Source organism: Mobula birostris, chromosome 1 (genome assembly GCF_030028105.1).
Source record: "Mobula birostris isolate sMobBir1 chromosome 1, sMobBir1.hap1, whole genome shotgun sequence".
NCBI classification, from domain to species: Eukaryota; Metazoa; Chordata; class Chondrichthyes; order Myliobatiformes; family Myliobatidae; genus Mobula; species Mobula birostris.
In genome coordinates, this window is record NC_092370.1 from 235,073,898 (window position 1) to 235,100,845 (window position 26,948).

The following is a 26,948-nucleotide window of genomic DNA, read 5'->3' on the forward strand; positions in this document are numbered from 1 at the left end:
GATGACCTCAGGTTCTTCCAAGAAACAGAGACTTTTGTGGACAGGACTGGCAGCGAGGTCGTTACATCGAAGATACTGGAAGAGAGAAGGGGGGCGACGATGAGGAAGGGATGGATACTTAGTGTACAGGAGACCACGTGGGATGTGCCTCTCGTAAACAGGTTCTCCCTCTTGGAAGCTGTCGGGACAGAAGACAGTGCCAGTCTGAGAGGCGGATGGGTCTGCGAGTCAAAAATTGGCGCTGAGGTAAAGTCGAGGAGAGAGACGTCAGGCAGAGCTGTGGTAGTAGGGCACTCCATAGTGAAAGGTACAAATAGGGGTTTCTGCGGCAACAGGCGAGATTTAAGGATGGTGTGTTGCCAGGATCCAGGATATCACGGACCGATTGTAGGGCATCCTCAAGGGAGAAGTTGATCAGCTGGAGATGGTGGTGCATGTCAGCACAAATGACATCGGGAAGAAGATGAGAGACATCTTGTAGAGTGACTTCAGAGAACTCGGAAGAAGGCTGAAAAGCAGGACCTCCAGGGTGGTTATCTCGGGTTTGCTTCCAGTTCCTTGTGCTGGAGAGGACATGAACAGGGGGATAGGGGATCTGAATGTGTGGCTGAGGAGCTGGTGCGAGGATCAGGGATTTAGATTCTTGGACCACTGGGATCTGTTTTGGGGTAGGGATGAATTGTACAGAAGGGACGGGTTGCACCTTAACAGACGGGGGACCAGCGTTCTGGCAGGCAGGTTTGCCACTTCTACACGGGTGTGTTTAAACTAAGTAGTGGGGGGGGGGAGATGAACTGGAAGTATAAGAATGGAGTTAAAGGGAATGAGGGAATAAGAAAAGTTAAGAAAGACAACAGAATTAAAGGGGCAGAAAGATCAGGAAGGGATCGGAGAGTATGGGCAAGTGCAATAGGAATTGATGTGAAAGGCGAGGGGAGTAAAAGTATTACTTTAAAATGATTAAAAGTACTATATATGAATGCACGGAGTATAAGAAATAAAGTGGATGAGCTTGAGGCTCAGTTGGAAATTGGTAAGTATGATGTTGTAGGAATAACAGAGACATGGCTGCAAGAGGACCAGGGCTGGGAAGTGAATATTCAGGGATATACATCCTATCGAAAGGACAGACAGGTTGGCAGAGGGGGTGGGGTGGCTCTGTTGGTGAGGAATGAAATTCAGTCCCTTGCGAGGGGGGACGTAGAATCAGGAGATGTAGAGTCAGTATGGATAGAACTGAGAAACTGCAAGGGCAAAAAGACCCTGATGGGAGTTATTTACAGGCCCCCAAACAGTAGCCTAGATATAGGCTGCAAGTTAAATCAAGAGTTAAAATTAAAGGTAATTCTATGGTTGTTATGGGGGATTTTAACATGCAGGTAGACTGGGAAAATCAGGTTGGTACTGGACCCCAAGAAAGGGAGTTTGTGGAATGCCTCAGAGATGGATTCTTAGAGCAGCTTGTGTTAGAGCCTACCAGGGAGAAGGCATTTCTGGATTTAGTGTTGTGTAATGAGCCAGATTTGATAAGGGAACTTGAGGTAAAGAAACCATTAGGAGGTAGTGACCATAATATGATAAGTTCTAATCTACAATTTGAGAGGGAGAAGGGAAGATCAGAAGTGTCAGTATTACAGTTGAACAAAGGGGACTATGGACACATAAGGGAGGAACTGGCAAAGTTGACTGGAAAGATACCCTAGCAGGGATGACAGTGGAACAACAATGGCAGGGACTTCTGGGAATAACACAGAAGGTGCAGAATCAGTTCATTCCAAAGAGGAAGAAAGGTTTTAAGGGGAGTAAGGGGCGACTGTGGATGACAAGGGAAGTTAAGGACAGTATAAAAAGAAAAGAGAGGAAGTATAACATAGCAAGGATGAGTGGGAAGCCAGAAGATTGGGCGGCTTTTAAGGAGCAACAGAAGATAACTAAAAAGGCAATACGGGGGGAAAAGAAGAGGTACGAAGGTAAGCTAGCCAAAAATATAAAGGATGATAGTAAAAGCTTCTTTAGGTATGTGAAGAGGAAAAAATCAGTTAAGACCAAAGTTGGGCCCTTGAAGACAGAAACGGGTGAAATTATTATGGGGAACAAGGAAATGGCAGACCAGCTGAACAGGTACTTTGGATCTGTAACAGAGGAACTGAAGGAAATTCGCATAAGGCACAAAATGGTGTTGTGTAATCTGATGGGACTGAAGGTTGATAAATCCCCAGGGCCTGATGGTCTGCATCCCAGGGTACTTGAGGTGGCTCTAGAAATCGTGGACACATTGGTAATCATTTTCCAATGTTCTATAGATTCAGGATCAGTTCCTGCAGATTGGAGGGTAGCTAATGTTATCCCACATTTTAAGAAAGGAGGGAGAGAGAAAACAGAGAATTGTAGACCAGTTAGCCTGACAACAGTGGTGGGAAAGATGCTGGAATCAATTATAAAAGATGTAATAGTGGCATATTTGGATAGCAGTGGCAGGATAGGTCCGAGTCAGCATGGATTTACGAAGGGGAAATCATGCTTGACTAATCTGGAATTTTTTGAGAATGTGACTATGAAAATGGACATGGGAAAGCCAGTGGATGTAGTGTACCTGGACTTTCAGAAAGCCTTTGATAAGGTGCCACATAGGAGGTTAGTGGGCAAAATTAGAGCAAATGGTATTGGAGGTAGAGTACTAACATGGATAGAAAATTGGTTGGCAGACAGGAAACAAAGAGTAGGGATTAATGGGTCCTTTTCAGAATGGCAAGCAGTGACTAGTGGGGTACCGCAAGGCTCGGTACTGGGACCGCAGCTATTTACAATATATATTAATGATTTAGATGAAGGGATTAAAAGCAAAATTTGCAGATGACACAAAGTTGGGTGGCAGTGTGAAATATGAGGAGGAAGTTATGAGAATGCAGGGTGACTTGGACAGATTGGGTGAGTGGGCAGGTGCATGGCAGATGCAGTTTAATGTGGATAAATGTGAGGTTATCCATTTTTATGGCAAGAACAGGAAGGCAGATTACTATCTGAATGGTGTCAAGTTAGGAAAAGGGGAAGTACAACGAGATCTAGGTGTCCTTGTTCATCAGTCTCTGAAAGTAAGCATGCAGGTACAGCAGGCAGTGAAGAAAGCCAATGGCATGCTGGCCTTCATAACAAGGGGAATTGAGTATAGGAGCTAAGAGGTCCTTCTGCAGTTGTACAGGGCCCTGGTGAAACCACATCTGGAATATTGTGTACAGTTTTGGTCTCCAAATTTGAGGAAGGACATTCTTGCTATTGAGGGAGTGCAGCGGAGGTTCACGAGGTTAATTCCTGGGATGGCGGGACTGTCATATGTTGAAAGATTGGAGTGACTGGGCTTGTATACTCTGGAATTTAGAAGGATGAGAGGGGATCTGATTGAAACATATAAGATTATTAAGGGATTGGACACGTTAGAGGCAGGAAACATGTTCCTGATGTTAGGGGAGTCGAGAACCAGAGGCCACAGATTAAGAATAAGGGGTAGACAATTTAGAACAGTGTGGAGGAAAAACTTTTTCACACAGAGAGTTGTGTTTCTGTGGAATGCTCTGCCTCAGAAGGCAGTGGAGGCCAGTTCTCTGGAACCTTTCAAAAAAGAGTTAGATAGACCTCTTAAAGATAGCGGAGTGAAGGGATATGGGGAGAAGGCAGGAAAAGGGTACAGATCGTGGATGATCAGCCATGATCACAGTGAATGGTGGTGCTGGCTCGAAGGGCTGAATGGCCTACTCTTGCACCTATTGTCTATTGTCTATAAAGAGTCACCCCTCAATTTTGAGGTTGTGCCCTCTACTTAGGGGCACCCCCACCAAAGGAAACATCTTCTCCACGTCCACCTTATCTAGCTAGCCCTTTCAAAATTCGGTAGGTTTCAATGAGATCACTAAATTTCAGTGAGTACACGTCCAAAGCTGCCAAATGCTCCTCATATGTTAACCCCTTCATTCCTGGAATCATCCTCTTGAACCTCCTCTGGACTCTCTCCAATGTCAACATATCCTTTCAGAGAAATGGGGCCCAAAACTGTTGACAATAATCCAAGTGTGGCCTGACTAACGTCTTCTAAAACCTCAACATTATCTCCTTGTTTTTATATTCTATTCCCCTTGAAATGAATGCCAACATTGCATTTGCCTTCTTTACCACAGATTTAATTTATAAATTAATGTACAGTGCTTTGGAGGGAAATATAGGGAGGACCTCAGAGGCAAGTTTTTTACATGGAGAGTGGTGTGTGCTTGGAGCGAAGCTGCCAGGGGTGACGGTAGAAGTGGATACCTCAAAGAGATTCCTTAGCTAGGCACATGGGTGATATAAACATAGAGGGCTACACACGAGAGAAGGGATAGGTTTATCTTAGAGTAGGTTAAAAGGTTGGCACAACATCATTGGCCTAAGAGCCTGTGCTTCGCCTACCCTCTATGGTGTTGTAATGGTGAAACAGTGGAGATACTGGAAATGGGATAAAAGTCAAAATTTCAAGGGCCGACTCAAAGCACTGGGAATTCAGAGGACGCACTGCAACTTGGCAGTTTCTGAAAGAGATATCAAACCAGGCTCCATCCTGTCTATTTTGATGGTAAAATACCCCAGAGTCAGGGTGTGTGGGTGTCACAGAAATTAATTATTTTAAAGTGCAGTGGAGCTTCGAGAATCTGGAGAGCTCCACTAGAATGAGTGATGGACGCGGCTTTAATTGTTACAGTGCAAAAGTTATTAGATTTTCAAGGGGAAAATTACAGAGCAATGGGGGGATGAGTAAAGGATAAAGAATGAGGTTATTTTGATAGCTCTCTCAGAAACCTGTTTATACTGAATCACGCTAAAAGCAAAATAGAAAATGTTGGAAATACTCAGCAGCTCAAAAACACAAGAGATTTTGCAGATGCTGAAAACCCAGAGCATCACACAAAATGCTGAGGAACTCAGCAGGCCAAGCATCCTCAATGGAAATGAATAAACAGCTGACAATTCAGCCCAAGACTCTTCTTCAGGATATTGTCAACACAAGAGTTTCTGCAGATGCTGGAAATCCAGAGCAAGACACACGAAATTTTGGAGGATCTTAGCAGCTCGGACAGCGTCTATGGAAGGGAATGATGCATAAATATCAATTTCTCCTTCCGGTGAACAAATTTCTCCTTCTAGTGAACAAACTTCCTTTCTCCTCTTCCTCTATTCCCCACTCTGACCTTTCACTTCATCTCACCTGCCCTGGCTCTCCTCCTCCTTCCCTTTCTCCTAGACTCCACTCTCCTCTCTTATCAGATTCTTTCTTCTCCAGTCCTTGACCTTTCATACCCACCTAATTTCACCTAAAGTTCAAAGTTCAAAGTAAATTTTGTCATCAGAGTAATACATGTCACCACATACAACCTGAAGATTTTTTTTTTCTGTGGGGATACTTAGTAAATCAATAGAACAATAATTGCAAACCGTAAACATCAGGAACCGTTAACTGTAAACAAACTGTGCAAGTGCAGACATAAAAAATAGCAATAAATAACAAGCATGAAATAACAATATAAGAGTCCTTAAATGAGTGTAGCTATCCCCTTTTGTTCAAGAGTCTGATGGTTGAGGGGTAGTGATTGTTCTTGAACCTGTTGGTGTGAGTCCTGAGGCACCTGTACCTTCTACCTGATGGCAGCGGTGAAAAAAGATTATGGCCAGGGTGGAGAGATTCTTTGATAATTGATGCTGCTTTTCTATGGCAACGTTTCATGTAGATGTGCTCAGTGGTTGGGAGGGTTTCCCCCATGATGTACTGGGACAAATCCACTACCTTTTGTAGGGTTTTCCACTCAAAGGCAGTGGTGTTCCCATACCAGGCCATAATGCAGCCAGTCAGTACACTTTCCATTATACATGTATAGAAGCTTGCTAAGATTTTTGATGACGTGCCGAGTCTCCAAAGACTCCTGAGGAAGTAGGGGCACTATTGTGTGCTTTCCTTGCAATAGTTATGGGATAGGTCCAGGACAGGTCCTCTGAGATAGCAACACCGATAAGTTCAAAGTTACTGACCCTCTCCACCTCCGATCCTTCAGTGATTACTGGCTCATGGACCTGAAGGTGAACCTATCACCTTGCAGCTAACCTCTTTCCCTCCCCACTCAACCTTTTTATTCTGACACTTTCCTTCTTCTTTCTCAATCCCAAAGAAAGGTCTCGGCCTTAAACATCAACTTTTTACTCTTTTCCATTGACGTTGCCTGTCTGGCTGAGTTCCTCCAGCATTCTGTGTGTGTTGCTATGGAGAGGAATAAACAGTTGCAGGCTGGGATCCTTCATTTTGCACAGCTTAGCAGCTCAAGATGCTTTAGTGGGGAGAGGGAGCGGACGAGAGAGACAGAGTTGGTGTTCCCAAACCGGGAAAAGAATTGTTTTAATTTCGGGTTTTCTTAAGCTGCAGTGACTTGCTTGTCAATGATTCATAAGCTAGTGTTCAGTGCCAATAAAGCAGGAGAAATGAAGCCAATTTATCTTCTGTTTCAGCCCGGCCAAAGTGCAACCAGGATTCCCAAGCAGAGAGAAACATCGTGATCCTCAACCCAGCTTTCCACAGGAGCAATTCATCGCCAATGTTTACAACCTGAGCTTGACAAGAGCAATGAAACATACTCGCAGAGAATAATTCTGTGGAAGTACTCGATTTGCCCTTGTCATGTTCCATATTATGGCAGGAAGATTTGAGAGATGCTGCTTTGTATTCTGTCAACATTTCTGATTTGTGCTGACAGACAAGATTAAGAGATTACTTTGCCCTTGAAGCCTTTTTAGAAAACTAGAACATTTATATGGTAATTTTTTTATATCTTTCCAGATCATAAGAAAAACACGACTGAGCTTTTGATGGTTGTTAAGTCTGCCTTTTATTTCATAACTTTAACCCTCGCATTAATCTGCTTTCAATTGCACGGTGACGTCTCCAGTTTTAATTTTGTGCAGGGAAGAACATTAAAAAAGATTGCATATTGATGAGGTGGGGAGGCGGGGTGGATTCTGAGATCTCTGGATCAGTTGCCCTTAATGGAAGTTTTTGGCGGGACGAGACCGACATCTGTCCCTTTAAATGGGACAGAAAACTGTCTCTTAAAAATTAACAAACCTCTGAAATGATATTTCAGGCATGTGTGGCTGGCAAGTGTGCAGTTCTGGAGACTGTGTTTCTCTTGCAGAGGTGCTAATCCTTTAACTCTTCTCAGACCAGTTAACAAGTCACATCACCAGCACGAATGCCATATGGAAGAGCATGTCTCAGTGTAAGTGGCGATCTCATAAGCATTGCACACTACAACCAGTTTTCGAGGCTGTATAGACAGGTAACGGAGATCACCTGGAGTCTAGGCCCCCACTCCATTCTCAAAGGCCAGCGACGTGCACATGGGATAAAGGACGTTCGGAGTCTAGGCCGCCGCTTCACACTCATAGGCCAGCGGTGTGGATGTGTGACGAAGGGCATCCTTGGATGTCGGGCTGTCCCAGGTCAGTGGGTCCTGGGATCGGAAGTCTGTGCGAGCAGGAGGCACGAAGGCTGGTGAGTCAGCGAGACCAGAGTTCAGGCCTGGAGTTTGGGGTCCTGTCATCAGCTAGTCCAGGGGTCAACACTGAAGATCGAAGCCCAAAGGTCAATTGGAAGTAGATGCCCAATGACCAAATCCTGGAGAGTGGAGGCCCGGAGGCTTGTCCTGGAGATGGAGGAGAGTCCGTGTGTGTGAGTGGATGGGAGGGAAGAAAGGGGCTTGTTTTGCTGTTGTTGTTTTATTGCTTGATGTGTTCTGTGTTGTTCAGCCAAGTGCTGAGGGCATGCTAGGTCGACACTGACATTTGTACATTTTACTATCTGCTTATAAATAAAGGTGATAAATAAATCTGAATCTGTTCTGTAGGTCAGAGTCCTACAGAGTGAATGCTATGCCTCTCATAGCTGAAGACTCAGAGGATGATGTAATGCATTTGCTTAATGCACGGTACCAGGTTCTAACATTAAGGGAAGGAATCAAACAGGACAACACAACACTGGGAAAGGCTGTTGTGCCGAAGTAATTAAGCTGCTGGCACCTAATCCATTCTGTACCTACAGGGTCTGTATCCCTCCAGTCTCTGCAGATCCAAGAGCCTCTTAAACACCTTAATTGTATCTGCCTCCAACACCAGCCTGGCAGCACGTTGCAGTCACCCACCACGTCCCTATGTAAAACAAACCTGCCCTGCACATCTTTTATTTTATGTTTTACTCAGAGGTCTACACAGTAATGGGCCCTTCTGGACCAATGAGTCTATGCTGGCCAATTGCACTCATGTGACCAATTGATCTAACACGTGCATCTTCAGAATTGGGAGGAAACTGGAGGAGGCGGAGGAAACCCATGCTGTCATGCGGATTCCAAGTCTTCGTATTTTCCCCTCTCACCTTGAATGCATGCCCGTGAGTGTCAGACATTTCTAACGAAGGAAGAAGATATCAGCTGCCTACTCTATCTATGCCCCTCCAATTCTATAAACTTTTTAACTGGTCTTCCCTCAGCTTCCGCAGCTCCAAACGTCCCACTGATCTTCGCTGCATACAATGGTTTGCTTCTTGATGATTCTGGGCCAAGAAACTAGGAATATTGAAGTCTGAAGACAGAGGAGACAGCAGAAGCTGGAATCTGAAGCGACAAGCAACCTGCTGGAGGAACTCTATGGGTTAAGCACCATCTGTGGGACGAAAGGAATTGTTAGGGTTGCAAGTCCAAACCTGTCCATTCCTTTCCTTCCACAAATACCGCTCTATTCATTCTATACAGCACGGGGCAGACCCTTCTGGCCCTTCGAACCATGCTGCCCTAGCAACCACACAACCACGATTAACCCAATTCTAATCACAGGACAAGTTACAATGACAATTAACCCATGGACTGTAGGAGGGAATCAGAGCACCAGGGGAAAACTCATGCATTCCATGGGGAGGTTGTACAAAATAGTGCCAGAAATGAACTCCGAACTCTGCGATGCACTGAGCTGTAATAACGTCTCACTAACTGCTACGCTATTGTGGTGCTGAGTTCCTCAAGAAGATTAAATTAGATTAGATTATGAGGACACTCTGTCCTCTTTTATTGTCATTTAGTAATGCATGCATTAAGAAATGATACAATGTTCCTCCAGTGTGATATCACAGAAACACAAGACAAACCAAGACAAAAAAAACGACAAAAACCACATAATTATAACATATAGTTACAACAGTACAAAGCAATACCGTAATTTGATAAAGAGCAGACCATGGGCACGGTAAAAAAAAGTCTCAAAGTCTCTCGAAAGTCCCATCATCTCAAGCAGACGGTAGAAGGGAGAAACTCTTCCTGCCATGAACCTCCAGCGCTGTAAACTTGCCGATGCAGCACCCGACCACGGCCGACTCTTGGGTCCGCCCGAAAACTTCGAGCCTCCGATCAGCCCTCCGACACCGAGCACCGAGGACCATCTCTGCCGAGCGCTTCGATTGTTTGCTGCTCAAGTATTGAAGCCTGTGTTGCTCTCACTAAATCACGACCTATGTCCCAAGTACACACTCAGAAACAGCCACAATTTCAATCTAGTTTTCTACGGGAGGAATTCATTGCTGAGGTTTACAACCCGCATCTGAAACATACCATGAAACACGCTCAGTGACGTGGATGTACAGTGCAGCTCAACAGTGACAGGACTAAAATGGAGATGTTTTCTGGCATGCAGAAATGGCAGAGGAAAGCATTATGCTGAGAGAGATTGGACACCAGTTTAAGCCCTATTGGGTTGCACGTTGGGCACAGCAGAACTGCCATCGTTGTCCAGTGGACTGTTCACAGAGTCAGTTATCAAAGATGTGATAACAGCACATTTGGAAAGCAGTGAAATCAATGGACAAAGTCAGCATGGATTTGTGAAAGGAAAATCATGTCTGACGAATCTCATAGAATTTTTTGAGGATGTAACTAGTAGAGTGGATAGGGGAGAACCAGTGGATGTGGTATATTTGGATTTTCAAAAGGCTTTTGACAAGGTTCCACACAGGAGATTAGTGTGCAAACTTAAAGCACATGGTATTGGGGGTAAGGTATTGATGTGGATAGAGAATTGGTTAGCAGACAGGAAGCAAAGAGTGGGAATAAACGGGACCTTTGCAGAATGGCAGGCATGACTAGTGGGGTATCGCAAGGCTCAGTGCTGGGACCCCAGTTGTTTACAATATATATTAATGACTTAGATGAGGGAATTAAATGCAGCATCTCCAAGTTTGCGGATGACACGAAGCTGGGCGGCAGTGTTAGCTGTGAGGAGGATGCTAAGAGGATGCAGGGTGACTTGGATAGGTTAGGTGAGTGGGCAAATTCATGGCAGATGCAATTTAATGTGGATAAATGTGAGGTTATCCACCTTGGTGGCAAAAATAGGAAAACAGATTATTATCTGAATGGTGGCCGATTAAGAAAAGGGGAGGTGCAACGAGACCTGGGTGTCATTATACACCAGTCATTGAAAGTGGGCATGCAGGTACAGCAGGCGGTGAAAAAGGCGAATGGTATGCTGGCACTCATAGCAAGAGGATTCGAGTACAGGAGCAGGGAGGTACTACTGCAGTTGTACAAGGCCTTGGTGAGACCACACCTGGAGTATTGTGTGCAGTTTTGGTCCCCTAATCTGAAGAAAGACATCCTTGCCATAGAGGGAGTACAAAGAAGGTTCACCAGACTGATTCCTGGGATGGCAGGACTTTCATATGACGAAAGACTGGATCAGCTAGGCTTATACTCACTGGAATTTAGAAGATTGAGGGGGAATCTTACTGAAATGTATAAAATCCTAAAGGGATTGGACAGGCTAGATACAGGAAGATTGTTCCCGATGTTGGGGAAGTCCAGAACGAGGGGTCACAGTTTGAGGATAAAGGAGAAGCCTTTTAGGACCGAGATGAGGAAAAACTTCTTCACACAGAGAGTGGTGAATCTGTGGAATTCTCTGCCACAGGAAACAGTTGAGGCCAGTTCATTGCCTATACTTAAGAGGGAGTTAGATATGGCCCTTGTGGCTAAAGGGTTCCGGGGTACGAAGGGAAGGCTGGTACAGGGTTCTGAGTTGGATGATCAGCCATGATCATACTGAATGGCATTGCAGGCTCGAAGGGCCGAATGGCCTACTCCAGCACTTATTTTCTAAGTTTCTATGTTTCATATAGGAAGGACTTAAGTACTGTCCAACCAATGAAACACTTCTGAAAAGCATCTCCTGTCATCCTTTAGCAACCACCTACTCCCTTTCCTCAAAGTAAGACACATAGAATGCTGGAGGAACTCAGCAGGCCAGGCAGTACTAAAGAAGGGTCTTGGCCTGAAACATTGACTATTTATTCCTCTTCATAGATGCAGCCTGATCTGCTGAGTTCCGCAGCATTTTGTATGCGTTATTCTGGATTGTGGTATTTGCAGAATCTCTTGTACTTATGTTGTCCCTTTTCTCAGTTGCCTCGGTAATGCACCTGCCCATATTTACACAAGGTCGTACTTCACAGAAACATGCTCCCCAGGCTCATCGTATTCCTTGTCAATAATCAGGTATCTACCTACACAGGGAAACTCATGCCTGAAGGTAATTACAGTGGAAAGCAACAGAACCTGCTTCAGGCATTGACTGCAATTGTTCCCACTCCAGTAACAGTGCTGTGCAAAAGTCTTAGACACATATATACTATATAGCTGGGGAACCTAAGACTTTTGCATAGTAGTGTGGTCATTTTATATATTGCACTGCTGAAAAAAGGGCAAACCACTTCTGTAGAAAAAATTGTCAAGAACAATCATGCTTAAGAGCATGGTCGCCCAGGTTATGGTATGGCACATAATGATGATGATGATATAGCTACGTTTTGCACTGTACTGCTGCTACATAAAAAGACAAATTTCATGACATATATGAGTGCTGATAGACCTGATGCTGCTATGGGTCTCTATCATGGACGGAGAAGTGGGAAGGGGCAGGGAGAGGGGAATCATGATCGAGAAAAGGGGAAAGGAAAGGGAGGGAGTGGGAGACATTCTATAATGATCAATAAACCAATTATCTGGAATCAAATGACCTTGACTGGTGCCTCAGTGCTGGATGTATCTGCACCAACACCATCTCACGCCCTTCCTGCCATTCCTTATATGCCACCTGTCTCATACCCCTCCCACGGTGCTCCGCCTTCGCTATATATATACACACATGCCTATGTCTTTAACACAGTACTGAAGTTCTCTGGCAATATGCAATATACAACAGGAAGTTTGGCTTGGCAACACACACAAGATACTGGAGGAACTCAGCAGGTCAGACAGCATCTAATGAACTGAATAAACAGTAGAGATTTCAGGCCAAGACCATTCAACTATGGCTGTGATGTCAACTAATGTGATAATTAAAAGATCCTGTAAAGCGTCTTGGGTGAAAACAGGAGTGGGGAAGAGAGGGGTAGTGGTTAATGAATTACTTCTGAAGAGTTCTTACTTGAACGGACATCTAATTGTTCTTTTGACATATAGTACATCCCACAAACAATCTACGAGCTGAGCCAACAGGTACGTGTTGGCCATGGCACTGGACAAAGCCCTTTCCTGTATTATGCACCACGACAGCAGATAGATAGATAGACACTGTAGATACTCTATTGATTTCAAAGAAGATTACAGTGTCACAGTAGCATTACAAATGCACAAATAGATATATTAGAAGAGAAGTAGAAAGAATAAAAAAAAATAAATGACCACAAACAGTCTAAGAGGATGGGGGTCATCACTTCCCTGGCTATTGGTTAACTCATTATAGACCCTAATAGGCAAGGGTAAGAATGACCTTATATAGCGCTCTTTGGGGTAGCACAGTTGTCTTCGTCTATCGTTAAAAGTGCTCCTCTGTTCAGCCAAGGTGGCCTGCAGAGGGTGAGAAATATTGTCCAGAATTGCCAGCATTTTCTATTGTGTCCTTTATTCTACCACAGCCTCCAGTGTGTCCAGTTTGACTCCTAGAACAGAGCCAGTCTTTCTAATCAGTTTATTGAGGCTGTTGGCATCACCCGTTTTGATGCCATTTCCCCAGCACACCACTGTATAGAAGATTGTACTGGCGACTATAGATTGGTAGGACATGTGAAGGAGAAGCCTGCATACTCCAAAGGACCTCAGTCTCCTCAGGAAGTAACATGTACGGCGGGAGGACAAGATGGCAGTGCAATGCAGCGCGTGCAGCTCTCCGGTGAAATGATATCCTATCTGTTAAATAGGGGCCATGGACAATTCTGATTTGATGGAGACAGACTTGAGAAGCAGAGGAACATCTGGAGAAATTTCTGAAATGCCTGATTTGCTGCTGTTGCTACTGAGCGATCGAGAATCTCCGGAGGGAAGGCCCCAAAATCCCCGGCTTTTCTTGCTGCTGGCGACTGAGGCTGAGGTTGAAGCATTCGGATAGAGATGGTGCTCGGTACTCGGTGTCGGAGGGTTGATCAGAGCTCGAAGTTTTCAGACGACTCAGAGTCAGACTGTGGTCGGGCATGGCAGGGAGAGTTTTCTTCCTTCTCCCGTCCGCGTAAGTGTTGGGACTTTTAAGAGACTGAATTTTTTTACTGTGCCATGGACCGTTCTTCATCAAGTTATGGTATTGTTGCACTGTTGTAACTATATGTTATAATTATGTGGTTTTGTTAGTTTTTTCAGTCTTGGTCTGTCCTGTGTTTTGTGATATCACAGCGGAGGAATATTGTATCATTTCTTAAAGCATGCGTTACTAAATGACAAAAAAAGAGGACTGCATGTCCTCATAATCTAATCTAAACTAAGTAGAGGCAACTCTGGTCCTACATGTACACAGCCTCTTGTGTTGGTGCTCCATTCCAGTCTGCCATCCAGGTGCACCCCCAGGTACTTGTAGGTCCTCAACATATCCTCGTCTTCACCATCACTAGTAACAGGGAGCAATGCAGGCTTAGTCTTCCTAAAGTCCATCTCCATCTCCTTTGTCTTACTGATATTAAGCTGCAGATGAGTCAGTTTGCACCATTTTATAAAATTCTCCACCAGGGCCCTGTACTCATCCTCCTGTCCTCCTTATGTACACCCAATTATTGATGAGTCATAGTAACATAGAAAACCTACAGCACAATACAGGCTCTTCAGCCCACAACGCTGTGCCCAACATGTACTTACTTTAGAAATCACCTAGGGTTACCCATAAAAAACCTCTGTTTTTCTAAGCTCCATGTACCTAACCAAGAGTCTCTTAAAAGTCCCTATTGTATCCGCCTCCACCACCATCGCCAGCAGCCCATTCCATGTGCTCACCACTCTCTGCGTAAAAATCTTACCCCTGACATCTCCTCTGTACCTACTCCCCAGCACCTTAACATTATGTCCTCTCGTGGCAAACCATTTCAACCCTGGGAAAAAGCTTCTGACTATCCACACGACCAATGCCTCTCACCGTCTTATACGCCTCTATCAGGTCACCTCTCATCCTCCATCGCTCCAAAGAGAAAAGGCCGAGTTCACTCAATCTACTCTCATAAGGCATGCTCCCTAATCCAGGCAACCATCCTTGTAAATCTCCTCTGCACCCTTTCTATAGTTTCCACATCCTTCCTGTAGTGAGGCGACCAGAACTGAGCACAGTATCCCAAGTGGGGTCTGACCAGGGTCTGTATAGTTGTAACATTACCTTTCAGCTCTTGAACTTAATCCCACTGTTGATGAAGGCCAATGCACCGTATGCCTTCTTAACCACACAATCATCCTGCGCAGCAGCTTTGAGTGTCCTATGGACTCGGACCCCAAGATCCCTCTGATCCTTCACACTGCCAAGAGTCTTACCATTAATGCTGTATTCTGCCATCATATTTTATCTACCAAAATGAACGACCTCACACTCATCTGGGTTGAACTCCATCTGCCACTTCTCAGCCCAGTTTTGCATCTTATCGATGTCCCGCTGTAACCTCTGACATCCCTCCACACCATCCACAACACACCCAACCTTTGTGTCATCAGCAAATTTACAAACCTATTCTTCTACGTCCACATCTTGGTCATTTATAAACATTACAAAGAGAAGGGGTCCCAGAACAGATCCCTGAGGCACTCCATTGGTAACCGACCTCCATGCAGAATATGAACTGTCTACAACCACTCTTTGTCTTCTATGAGCAAGCCAGTTCTGGATCCACAAAACAAGGTCCCCTTGGATCCCATGCCTCCTTACTTTCTCAAAAAGCCTGCAATGGGGTACCTTATCAAATGCCTTGCTGAATCCATATACACTACATCTACTGCTCTACCTTCATCAATGTGTTTAATCACATCCTCAAAAAATTCAATCAGGCTTGTAAGGCACGACCTGCCTTTGACAAAGCCATGCTGACTATTCCTAATCATATTACGTCTCTCCAAATGTTCATAAATATTGCCTCTCAGGATCTTCTCCATCAACTTACCAACCACTGAAGTAAGACTCAATGGTCTATAGTTTCCTGGGGTATCTCTACTCCCTTTTTTGAATAAGGGAACAACATCTGTAACTCTCCAATCCTCCAGAACCTCTCCTGTCCCCAATGATGATGCAAAGATCTTTGACAGAGGCTCAGCAATCTCCTCCCTCGCCTCCCCACAGTAGCCTGGGGTATATCTCATCCGGTCTCGGTGACTTATCCAACTTGGTGCTTTCCAAAAGAGCTCCAGCTCTTTCTTAATGTCTATATGCTCAAGCATTTCAGTCCACTGTAAGTCATCCCTAAAATCGTCAATGAATTTTTCCGTAGTGAATACTGAAGCAAAGTATTCATTAAGAACCTCTGCTATCTCCTCCAGTTCCATACACTTCCACATTCGATTGGTCCTATTCTCTCACGTCTTATCCTCTTGCTCTTCATATACTTGTAGAATGTCTTGGGGTTTTCCTTAATCCTGCTCGCCAAGGCCTTCTCATGGCCCCTTCTGGCTCTCCTAATGAGCCATCAGGGAATTTTTGCAACACTGGCCCAGTGTTGTATCTAAAGTCTGAGGTAAATGGGGTAAACAGGAAGGGAGCCACTACAATCCCCTGTGGGGCCCCAGTGTTGCTGATAGCCGTGTCTGACACACAACTCTGAGGCCGCACAAATTGTGGTCTGCCAGTCAGGTGGTCCATTATCCAGGATACAATGGAAGTGCCAGCCTGCATTGAACGGAGCCTTTCCCCCAGCAATGAGGGCTGTATGGTATTGAAGGCACTTGAGAAATCAAAGAACATGATCCTCACAGTCCTGACCTGCTTATCCAAGTGGGAGTAGGCTCTGTTCAACAGGTAGATGACAGCATCGTCAACTCCAATGTACTCCCAGTAGGAAAACTACAGGGGATCGAGGGCTGATCTGACCAGGGGTTGGAGGTGAGCCAGGACCAGCCTGATGTGTGAGGTCAGGGACACTGAACTCAAGACTTCTGGTTGGCCCTTTTTGGTTACTGGGACCATACATGAGGTTTTCCATACAGTTGGGACCCTTTCCAGGCTGAGACTCGGATTGAAAATGCTCTGGAGAATTCCACATAGCTGCTCAGTACACTCCTTCAGGACCTTGGGGTTCACACCATCCGGTCCCAATGCTTTGCCATGTCTGAGTTTCCCCAGAGCCCTCCTCACCTGCTCAGTAGTGAAGATGAGTCCATGATGACTGGGGAGTTGGTGGATGATAGGGGCCGGGAAGGTGGAGACTGGGATGACAACAGTTGGTAAGTGGAGATGGTAGCCTGTGTTGTTCATCCATGTGTTGAACTGGAGGGGGGAGGATAGAGGAGGGGAGGCATTAGTGCTGAGGGAGCACTGGGTGCCTCGGTATCAGGACTGGTGTGCTGAGAGGGTGTGAACAGGAGGGTAATTGTCAAACCTATTGAAGAATTGGTTTAACCCATAAATCTATTCACGGCTGCATTCCGAGGCTCTACCGCTAGGCTGATTGAAGCCAGTGATATTCCTCATGCCTCTCCACATCTCCCATGTGCTACTCTGCCCAAGCTTGTTCTCCAAGTCTCTCCTGTATTCCTCTTTAACCTTGATCTTCTCCTTTCGCTCCCTCTGCACGTTTCAATCCCTCCCTGTCTCCTGATCTAAAGGCTCTCTTTTTGTGTTTGAAAAGAGCCTTCAGATCACTGGTGTCCTATGGATTGTTGTTAGGGAAGCAGCAAGTAGTCCTTGATGGTATTAAATATCGCTGTGATGATTGTAGGTTCTAGTATCAATTGTTTAGAGACAATAAAAGTATAAGGTATTACTGTCACAACCATGGATTCGGCAGCGCAGCAGATTTGGCAGTTGCATGCGTGAATATGCATGCATCAGCTAATTATTATTTCATTGTGATAATATGTAACTCCATTCATTCCGTTGCAGCATTTGTCGAGACTTGGACATAGTTGTGCTTTGTTGTCTGCATTCTGCCTTGCAGGAGAAATTGGACTGTTGAGTCAACTGACTCTGAAGAAGAGCGGTATTCGTTTAATTCTTAGTTGTTCTTTTCAGCCGCAGTATAGGCTTCGTTTTCCATTTGAGAGTTTTAGTTAACGGCCCTGTTTGGCCTAGCGTTTATTGTTTTCTCTCCCTTTAACACTGTTGGCATTAAAATCTGTGATTTCTCGACCTGTCCACACAGAAGCTGATGTAGCCAGAGATGCAATCAGAAAGTCCATTAATGTCCTCTCCACATGGTTCACAAAGCACATTCCAGTCAGTAACAAAGCAGCCATTCAAGGCCTCGTTGGCCTCTGGAGACCATTTCTTTACTATCTTGTTGGTAGCTTGCTGTTGCTGTACTTTGGGCTGATACAAGGGCATGAGGTGAACCAGGCTGTGATCTGATCTACCAAGCTGTGGAGCTGTATGCGTCTTTAACATTTGCATACAAGAGATCCAATGCTCTATTTTCTCTTGTATGACAGTTGACAAACTGATGAAAGGAGGGTGGGGTTGTTGAAAGAGAAACATGTTTGAAGTAGATGAGGCCATAGTTTCAGATCTCCGCTGCAGATCAGTGGCTATCAACAACTGGCTGCCAAGCTTTGTAAACGGTCTCAAGTGTTAGATAGTACCTGCCTCCTGGCCTGGAACCAGCCCCTTCCTAACTGGGCCTGTCCTGTCCTCTCTGTCACTATAAATGTGACCAGTAAAGATTCTGCACAGTCAAAGAGATGTACCATGTAGAAACAGGCCATTCAGCCCATCACATTATGCGTCATGCTTATCGGTACTAATACTGTATTCCTGCATTAGCACCATATCCTTCTACATGCTGCTCATTCAATTACCTGTACAGATTCTCTTAAATGCTGTTACTGTTCTGGCTAATACTATCTTTTCCATCATTCTAATACTATCTGCTCTTCGTGTGGAAAAAATTGCCTCATATCCCTTTTAAACACCCTCCCTCTCACTTTAAACTAAGCCCTCTAGTTTCAGATTCCTCTGTGTCGGAAAACGGGTTCTGCTGGGAGATTCTGCAGATGCTGGAAATCCGGAGTTACAAAACACAAAATGCTGGAGGGACTGAGCAGGTCAGGCACCACCTCTGGAAATGAATAAATTGTCAACTTTTCCAGCTGAGACCCTTCATTAGGACCATGGGAGAAAAGGAAGGATGTGGAGTATCAAGGTGAGGAGATGGGCAGGTGAGGAGATAAGAGATAAGGGAGGGGGCAGAAGAGGAAGTGGAGGGGCAAAAATCGAGAGTCATGCCATCTGTTTTGAGACGGAATATGAGGTGCTGCTCCTCCAACATGAGGGTAGTCTCATCGAGGCAGTAGATCTGACCTGTCGAAATGGGAGTGTGGATTGGAGTTAATATGATTGGTCTCCGGGAAATCCTGCTTGTTGCTGATGGAGTGAAAGTGCTCGACAAAGTGATCCTCCAATCTACACTGGGTCCCACCAATATAGAGACCCAGTGGAGCACCGGATACAGTAGATGACCCCAATGGATTCCCAGGTAAAGTGTTGTCTCACCAGCAAGGACTGTTGGGAGGTGAATGGACAGGTGTAGCACTTGCACTGGCAGGGCGAAGTGCCATGAGGGAAATTAGTGGGGAGGGACAAAAGGACAGGGGAGTCTTGGAGAGAGCAACCCCTGAGGGAAGTGGCGAGTGGAGAGTGGGGAGTGGACAGGTAAAGATGTGTTTAGTGGTAGGATTCATTTGAAGATGGTGGAAGTTGTGGAAAACGATGTGCTGGATGTGAAGGCTCATGGAATGGCAGGTAAGGACAAGAGGAGCTCTATTCCTGTTAGGGCAGTGGGAAGACAGGGTCACCCATGCTCCTCTCCTAACAGATTCTTCCTTCTCCAGCCCTTTACTTTTTCTACCTATCACCTCCCAGCTTCTCACTTCATCCCCCTCCTTCACCTATCAGATTCTAGCTTGTACTCTTCCTTACCTCACCTTTAATTCTGGCTTCTTCTCCCTTCTTTCCAGTCCTGATGAAGGGTCTTGGTCTGAAATATTGACTGTTTATTGTTTTGCCTGATCTGCAGAGCACCTCCAGCATTTTGTCTGTATTACTCTGGCTACCTACCTCTGTTTACCCAAACCCTCCAATCCACACAGTCTTGTGAATTTTTTGGCACCCTTTCTATTCCAGTCATCTCCTTCCTGTGGTGTGGTAGCTAAAACTGCACACAATACTCCAAGTATGGTCTCACCAACATTTTGTATCATGACGTCCCATTTCTTATATTCAGTGTCTCGGCTGACAAAAGCAAGCACGCCACATTAAATTCATTGCTCCAGACAGCTGTGGAGGCTATGTCATTGGGTATATTTAAAGTGGAGGTTGATAGGTTCTTGATTAGTAAGGGTGTTAAAGATGAAGAAGGCAGGAGAACGGAATTGAGCGTGAAAGTAATGAGCAGACATAATAGGTCTAATTTTGCTCCTATGTCTTATGATCTTGCAACTTCTTCACTACCCTGTCTACTCATGTTGCCACTTCCTGGAAACTGCATACTTATAACCATATAACAATTACAGCACGGAAACAGGCCATCTCGCCCTTCTAGTCCATGCCAAACTCTTACTCTCACCTAGTCCCACCGACCTGCACACACCCCATAACCCTTCATTCCTTTCCTGTCCATATAGTTGTCCAATTTAACTTTAAATGACAACATCGAACCTGCCTCAACCACTTCTGCTGGAAGTTCGTTCCCCAATACTTGTACTCCTAGGTCTCCATGGTCAACAATGCTCTGCAGGGTCCTGTTATTCACTGTGTACGGTATGTCCTGCCTTGGCTTCATATCCCAAAATACATTACATCACATTACTAAATTCCATCTGCCATCAGCTTGTCCACTTTCCCAATTGATCAATATCCTCTTGTGACCTGAGACATCCACTATATCACCAATTTTTTCATTATTTACTACATCACCAATTTTGGTGTCTTCTGCAGCTGAAGAGAAAAAGTTCTGTTCTGGAGTGTTTGCAAGAACAGCTTGCAAGTCTGCAGCTGGAATACTCAAGAGGGTAATTTAACAAAAGAGCTTTTCCCATTCTTAGGATGGCCCAAGGCACTCTGCAGTTAACGAACAGCAGTCCCTGTTGTCCTGATGGAAACAGGCCAACCAGCCTACACTCAGCAAGATCACAGACAATATATCGACATCGGGAACTTTAAGTGAGGCTGCGTTTGAGCTTATAAACTAGACAGAAAATGATGGACTCAATGTCCTTTCCATAAAACAGATAGCATGTCAGAGGCTTTAACCACTTCTGGGTATCAGCAGGACAACTCTGACTGCTTACAAAGGAATGGTCTGGTGTTATGGGGATTGCATAGTTTACCGTATGTGCAGGTTTCATTCACAATACCACTGCCCCAGGGTACTGAGCGTAATTGTTCCCTGTTCCTTTATTCAACAAGAAACTGAAAAGGGCAACGTTGCATTATTCAGCCTCCATTTCATTGTGATTAACAGCGGTTCCAAGAAGTTCATTGGCAGAATGCAGGGAGCTACCTGGCAAGATTTTTCTTGATACATTATCAGCTCTAGAAAAGCCTAGAGTGTATATGAGAGGATGTGTCCATTTGTAGGAGAATCTAGGACCAGCAGATGGCACATTCTCAGAACAGAAGGACATCCCTTTCGAACTGAGACGAGGAAGAATTTCTTTAGCCAGGGGGTGATGAGTCTATAGAATTCACTGCCACAGGTAATGTGGCGGCCAAGCCATTAGCATATGTAAAGCAGAGGTTGATAGGTTCTTGATTAGGAAGGGCATCAACGTTTACAGGGAGAAGGCAGCATGATGGGGTCAAGAGAGAAAATAAATCAGCCATGATGGAATGCGGAGCAGACTTGATGGGCTGAATGGCCTAATTCCATGGTTCAATGGTTCAATTTACTTTCAGAGAATGTATACAGTATACAACCTGAAATTCTTACTCTTCACGGATATCCACAAAAACAGATTTAAAAAAACAAGAATGCGTGACAGAAAATGTTAGAACTCTTTGCCTTATGGTTTTATTGAGAAAGTTGTCCAAGCACATACTCAAAGGGAGGAGACTTTATCCACTTTCCAGCCCCTAGGACAGACCAATAAGCACAGCCAATAACCTAAACTGCCGGTTTTCCAAAGTGTAGACTCCAGAGTCCTTAGTGATATTCTTGGCAACCAAATGGCCTAATTCTGTTCATATGTATCATGGTATTATGGTCTTATCTGTAAAGGTGAATTTGGAATGTGTATTCCCAGCTGCGAGGGGGAGATGTGGGCACTAGTAGTGATCTGGCAAGTAGCTCATGCCTCTGGCTGCAGTAGCCTGAACACCAGGTCTTGGAGCTGGAGCAGCGTTTAGTCAATGTGACGCATCCACAAAGCTGAGGTGATCATCATGGACAGAATATAAGTGATGGGTGGGTAGGCAGCCTATCAAATTGCTCTGCCATTCATTTCAAGCATGACTAATGATCTGCCTCACTGCTGTTTTTCAGCACTATCTCCTTTGACCCTTAATACCCTGGAACATATCAGTCTCCATTTTAAGTGAAAATGATGACTCGTCTCCCACAGGAGAGAGTAGTTCAAGTATTCCCCATCCACTGCGTGAAGAAATCTCTCTGTACAGAATGTATGGGATGTAAGTGTGTGTAAAACGACAAGAAGCATAGAGTGCAAAGCCAGCACCTTTTTCCCCAAGGCAGAAATGTCTAATATAAGAGGTCATAATTTTAAGATAATTGGAGGGAAGTATGGTGGGGGGGATGTCTGAGGTAGGTTTTATTTGGTGGTGGCTGCCTGGAATGCAGGGGTGGAGGTGGAAGCAAATACGGTAAGGATATTTAAGGTACTCTTTGACCTGTGGTCTCTTTATTAGGTATTGTCTATATGTTCCTGCTCTTCTGCTGCTGTAGCCCATTCACTTCAAGGTTCGATCTGTTGTGCATTCAGAGATGCTCTTCCACACATCACTGTTTTAACACGTAGTTATTTGAGTTACTGTCATCTTTCTGTCAGCTTGAATCAGTCTGAACATTTTTCATTCTGACCTCTTTCATTAACAAGGCATTTTCACCTACAGAACTGCCGCTCACAGGATGTTTTTGTTTTGGTTTTGTTTGCACCATTCCCTGTAAACTGGAGATAATTGTGCATGAAAATCCCAGGAGATCAGCAGTTTCGGAGATACTCAAACTGCTCCTCTGGCATCAACAATCATTCCACGGTCAAAGTCACTGTGATCACGTTTCTCCCCCATTCTGTTTGTTCTGAACAACAGCTGAACTTCTTGACCATACCTGCATGCTTTTATGCATTGAGTTGCTGCCATAGGATTTGCATTAACAAGCAGGTGTACAGGTGAACCTAAAAAAAAGTGGTCTCGGAGTGTAGAAGAAAGGAAAAATTGGAAGGCTATGTGAGAGGGAAGGGTTTCATTGATCTTGGAGAAGGTTAAAGATCGGCACAACATTGTGGGCTGAAGGGCCTGTACATGTTCTATGAATAGCCTAGCCCATTGTTCATACACTTCTCAACCAGAGGAAACAAGCACCCTGCCTCTAGCCTGTTAACCTCTATAAGAATTTCATACATTTCAATGAGGTCTTCCCTTATTCAATGAGTGTGGTTAGGGCCACTTGGTAGATGGTCATCTTGGTTGGCATGGACAAGTTGGTTAGGATCTCAACCTGGGATGTTGGCCTGGTGGGATAATGATCTTCATTTCAATGGGGTCCATCATATCAGAAGGTCACTGTGAGTCTGTGTAAGATGAGCTGAACAAAAGTGTTCCAATTGATAAATAATTGCAGCAATTAAAGTTGAAGCAAAAAGCAAACGATATGGGAGGTTTATGAAAAAAGACATTTTAGACTGTGTTTTGTTTTGTGGAACTCACTATCTAAGGGGGAGAGTTAGAGACAAATCCGGACTTTCCAAAGGGAATGGAGTGGTCCTGTGCTGGAAAATAATTTGAATGGATTTGGAAAGAGGGCGGGAGGTGGAAAACATGCACAAAATGCTGGAAGAACTCAACAAGTCAGGCAGCATCTATGGAGGGGAATAAACAGTCGATGTTAGGGATCAAGACCCCCCATAAGGATTGGACAGGAAAGGGCAAGAACCCAGAATAAGAAAGTGGGGGGAGGGGGACGAGTACGTTAGCTGATGTTAGGCAGAGATAGGTGAAGGTGAAGGTGGGTGGGAGAGGGAGGATGAAGTAAGAAGTTGGGAGGTGACATGTGGAAGAGGGAAAAAAATGAATAAGAAGGAATCTAACAGGAGAGGAAAGTGGACATTGGAAGAAGGGGAAGGAGAGAGGCACCAGAGGGAGGTGAAGGGAGCGTGAGGAGACGAGAAGAAGTGAGAGTGGAACCAGAATGGGAAATGGAAAAGGAGAGATGGAAGGAGTGGAGAGAAGTTACCAGAAGTTAGAGAAATGAATGCTCATGCCACCTGGTTGGAGGCTACCCAGGCGGAATTTGCGAAGATGCTCCTCCAACCTGAGTTTGGCCTCACCATGGCAACAGAGAAAGCCATGGACGTTGACTGTTTAATCCCCTCCATAGGTGCTGCCTGACCTGCTGAGTTCCTCCAGCATTTCATGTGTGTTACTCATGGTTTCCAGCATCTTCAGAGTCTCTCCTGTTTGGGAGAAGGAAAGGATTTAAAGGGGTCTTGAGAGGAAACTACGCAGGGGGTGGTGCATATATGGAACAAGCTGCCAGAGGTTGTGGTTGAGAAAGGCAAAATAACAACATTTAAAAGTCACTTGTACAGGAATATGGATAGGAATTTTTGGAGGGATATCAGCCAGATGTGGACAAGTGGATCAAGCTTAGATGGACATCTTGATTGGCATGGACAAGTTGGGCCAAAGACCTGTTTCCCTGCTGTATTTTCTATGACTGGGGACTGAATGGATGGATCTACGAAGGGATAGCCCAGATTGCATGGGCCGAATGGATTCCCCCTTTGCCAAAGTAACTCTGTGGTTCTATGACTTTCAGTCTGCTGGGCTACACTGCACTGGATGACATTCAACAGTGCTCAGTTTAATTAGTCAACAACTCGTCAGTGATTCAGATGGGAAAAAAAAAGCAATGTAGATAATGTCCCTTATCCTCGTGGGCAGCAATAAGACAAATAAAATTCCACACTGAAAAAATAATTGCTTATGCTATTAGTCAGATGCCACTGTTGTCCCAAGAGAGGCCACTTTATATATTGATGATCTACAAAATTAAAGCAATAGATTATACTTTTGTAGATAGTTATAAAATTATATGTTGCACATTTACGTCGAGCTGTTTAGCTGTGTGCTACATGTGATGTTTCAAGCTTACCACTTGGCTGCAAGTCATAACCTCAAGAGTTACACAACACAGGAAAAGCTCCTTCAGCCATTGGATCTGTGGTAATCATCGGGCATTCATTTGCACTTATCATAGATATTTCATTTTTCCTGCGTTTGCATCAACTCTCACTATGTTTCTATCACTCAGCTACATGATAGGGACAACTTACAGAGGCAATTAACCTACCGGCCTGCACGTCTTCAGGATGTGGGAGGACCGAGGAGATCCCACACTGTCACAGAGAGAAGGGCAAAACTGCTCACCGTAACTATGAGGCAGCAGCTCCAGTAACTGTGCCATACAGCCTCCTTTAAAGAATTATAGTCCTGATTTAACAGAGACTGTACAATACAGGGGTGGGAGTGTGAAGTGCCTGCCCTGTCATAGTCTTCGTGCCCATCTGGAGTTTTAGCATAGCCACAAACTGCCTCTCCATAGGCTTCAGAGCAGATGAGACACAGACAAACATATACAAGCAGACAGACACAGATATAAACACACATACAAAAACATACACAAACATAGAGACACACATAGACACACACTCTGTATAGACACACAGATACACACACTCTGACACTAATACAATCACATATACAGACACAGACACACACACACAGATACACACATTCTGATATTAATACAAACACATATACAGACACACGCACACACACACACGCACACACGCACACACACACACACACACACACACATGCATACTGTACACAGGCACACAAAAATAAATGCCCATGCACAAACACAGGCAGTCTCTGACACTGACACATGCACACCTACTGTCGAAACCTTCTCCTGATCTCTCAATGAATCCCTCCACATCTGCTGAAACAGCCCAACAGTTTTACACACTCAACAGTTCCAGGAGTGAGAAACAACCCCACGTAAACAAAGGCATGGCTTTACCTCGCAGTCATGAAACTCTTCTTCCTCCACCTCATAGGAGACTGTCTGGATTGTCACGTCGTTCTCCGTGTACTCCACAAGTTTAGACTCTGAATGGTCGGGACAGTCAATAGTCAAGTTCTTCCTCTCAGTGAACGTTGTCTCACAGCTGTCACTCCTGCAATCCTTCCCACTTTCTTTTGCCTCGTCCTTGTACAAGATAAAATTGGGCCGGTAAAACGCCTCCACGGCCAGGTGAAGGGAGCTGGCATCCAGGAGCTGCCGGGTGAAATTGGCCTTGGGTTTGTTCTTGGCTGAATTATTGCTCACAAAGTAGCTCAGGAGTTTTTCCTTGTAATGCCGCTCCTCATTATAATCCTCTCTGAAACCAAAATCACCTCCAACGTGTTGGTTCTTCTCCAGCAGAGGGTTCTGAAGCTCTGTTAGATTTTCCATTCTGTAGTCAGTGGGGGGTGAGGATGGGAGATGGAAAGGGGGGGGATTGGGGGGGGTGGGAGTGGTCGAAGTCCTGCCTTCTGAGGGAATGAGGACGATTGATTGTGCCCTTGGGAGGTGTCAAGCACCGGGAATGATCACTGGCCTGTGGCCTGCAAAGAGAGAGAAATGTGGTTACTTGGGCTAACATCTTTGAGATTTCAGTAAATACTGGAGTCATAGATTCATAAAAAAGTACAGCAGATAAATAGTCCTTTTAGCCCATCTAGTCCAGGCAGAAACATTTTAAAGGCCTGGTCCCATCGACCTGCACCGGGACCATAGCCCTCCATACCCCTACCATCCATGCACCTATCCAAACTTCTCTGAAATGTTGAAATCGAGCTCGCATGTACCACCTGTGCTGGCAGCTCGTTCCACACTCTCACAATCCTCTGAGTGAAGAAGTTTCCACTTGCGTTCGCCTTAAACATTTCACCCTTAACCCATGACCTCTGTTTGTAGTCTCACCCAACTCCAGAGGAAAAAGCCTACTTGCATTTACTCCTCATAATTTGTTACGCCAAAGAATTGTCAAATAGACCAGAAATTCCTTGCTCATGTGAAGCTCACAGTCTAAGCAGTGTATATTTTAATAGACAGTACATAAATATTTACAAAGTTCTAAAAGGCATAGATTGACAACCAGTGACCTGGTGCC

At 44.9% G+C, this 26,948-nt stretch overlaps 1 protein-coding gene across 1 annotated transcript in view; it reads right to left on the bottom strand.

The window, feature by feature from the left end:
* Positions 1-26,248, bottom strand: part of syndig1l (synapse differentiation inducing 1-like) — a 145,433-nt gene extending 119,185 nt beyond the window's left edge. The window contains exon 1 of the mRNA XM_072240878.1: positions 25,814-26,248. Coding sequence (XP_072096979.1) covers positions 25,814-26,248 — 435 coding nt within the window. The remainder of the gene's footprint in view (positions 1-25,813) is intronic.
* Positions 26,249-26,948: the final 700 nt, after the last annotated feature.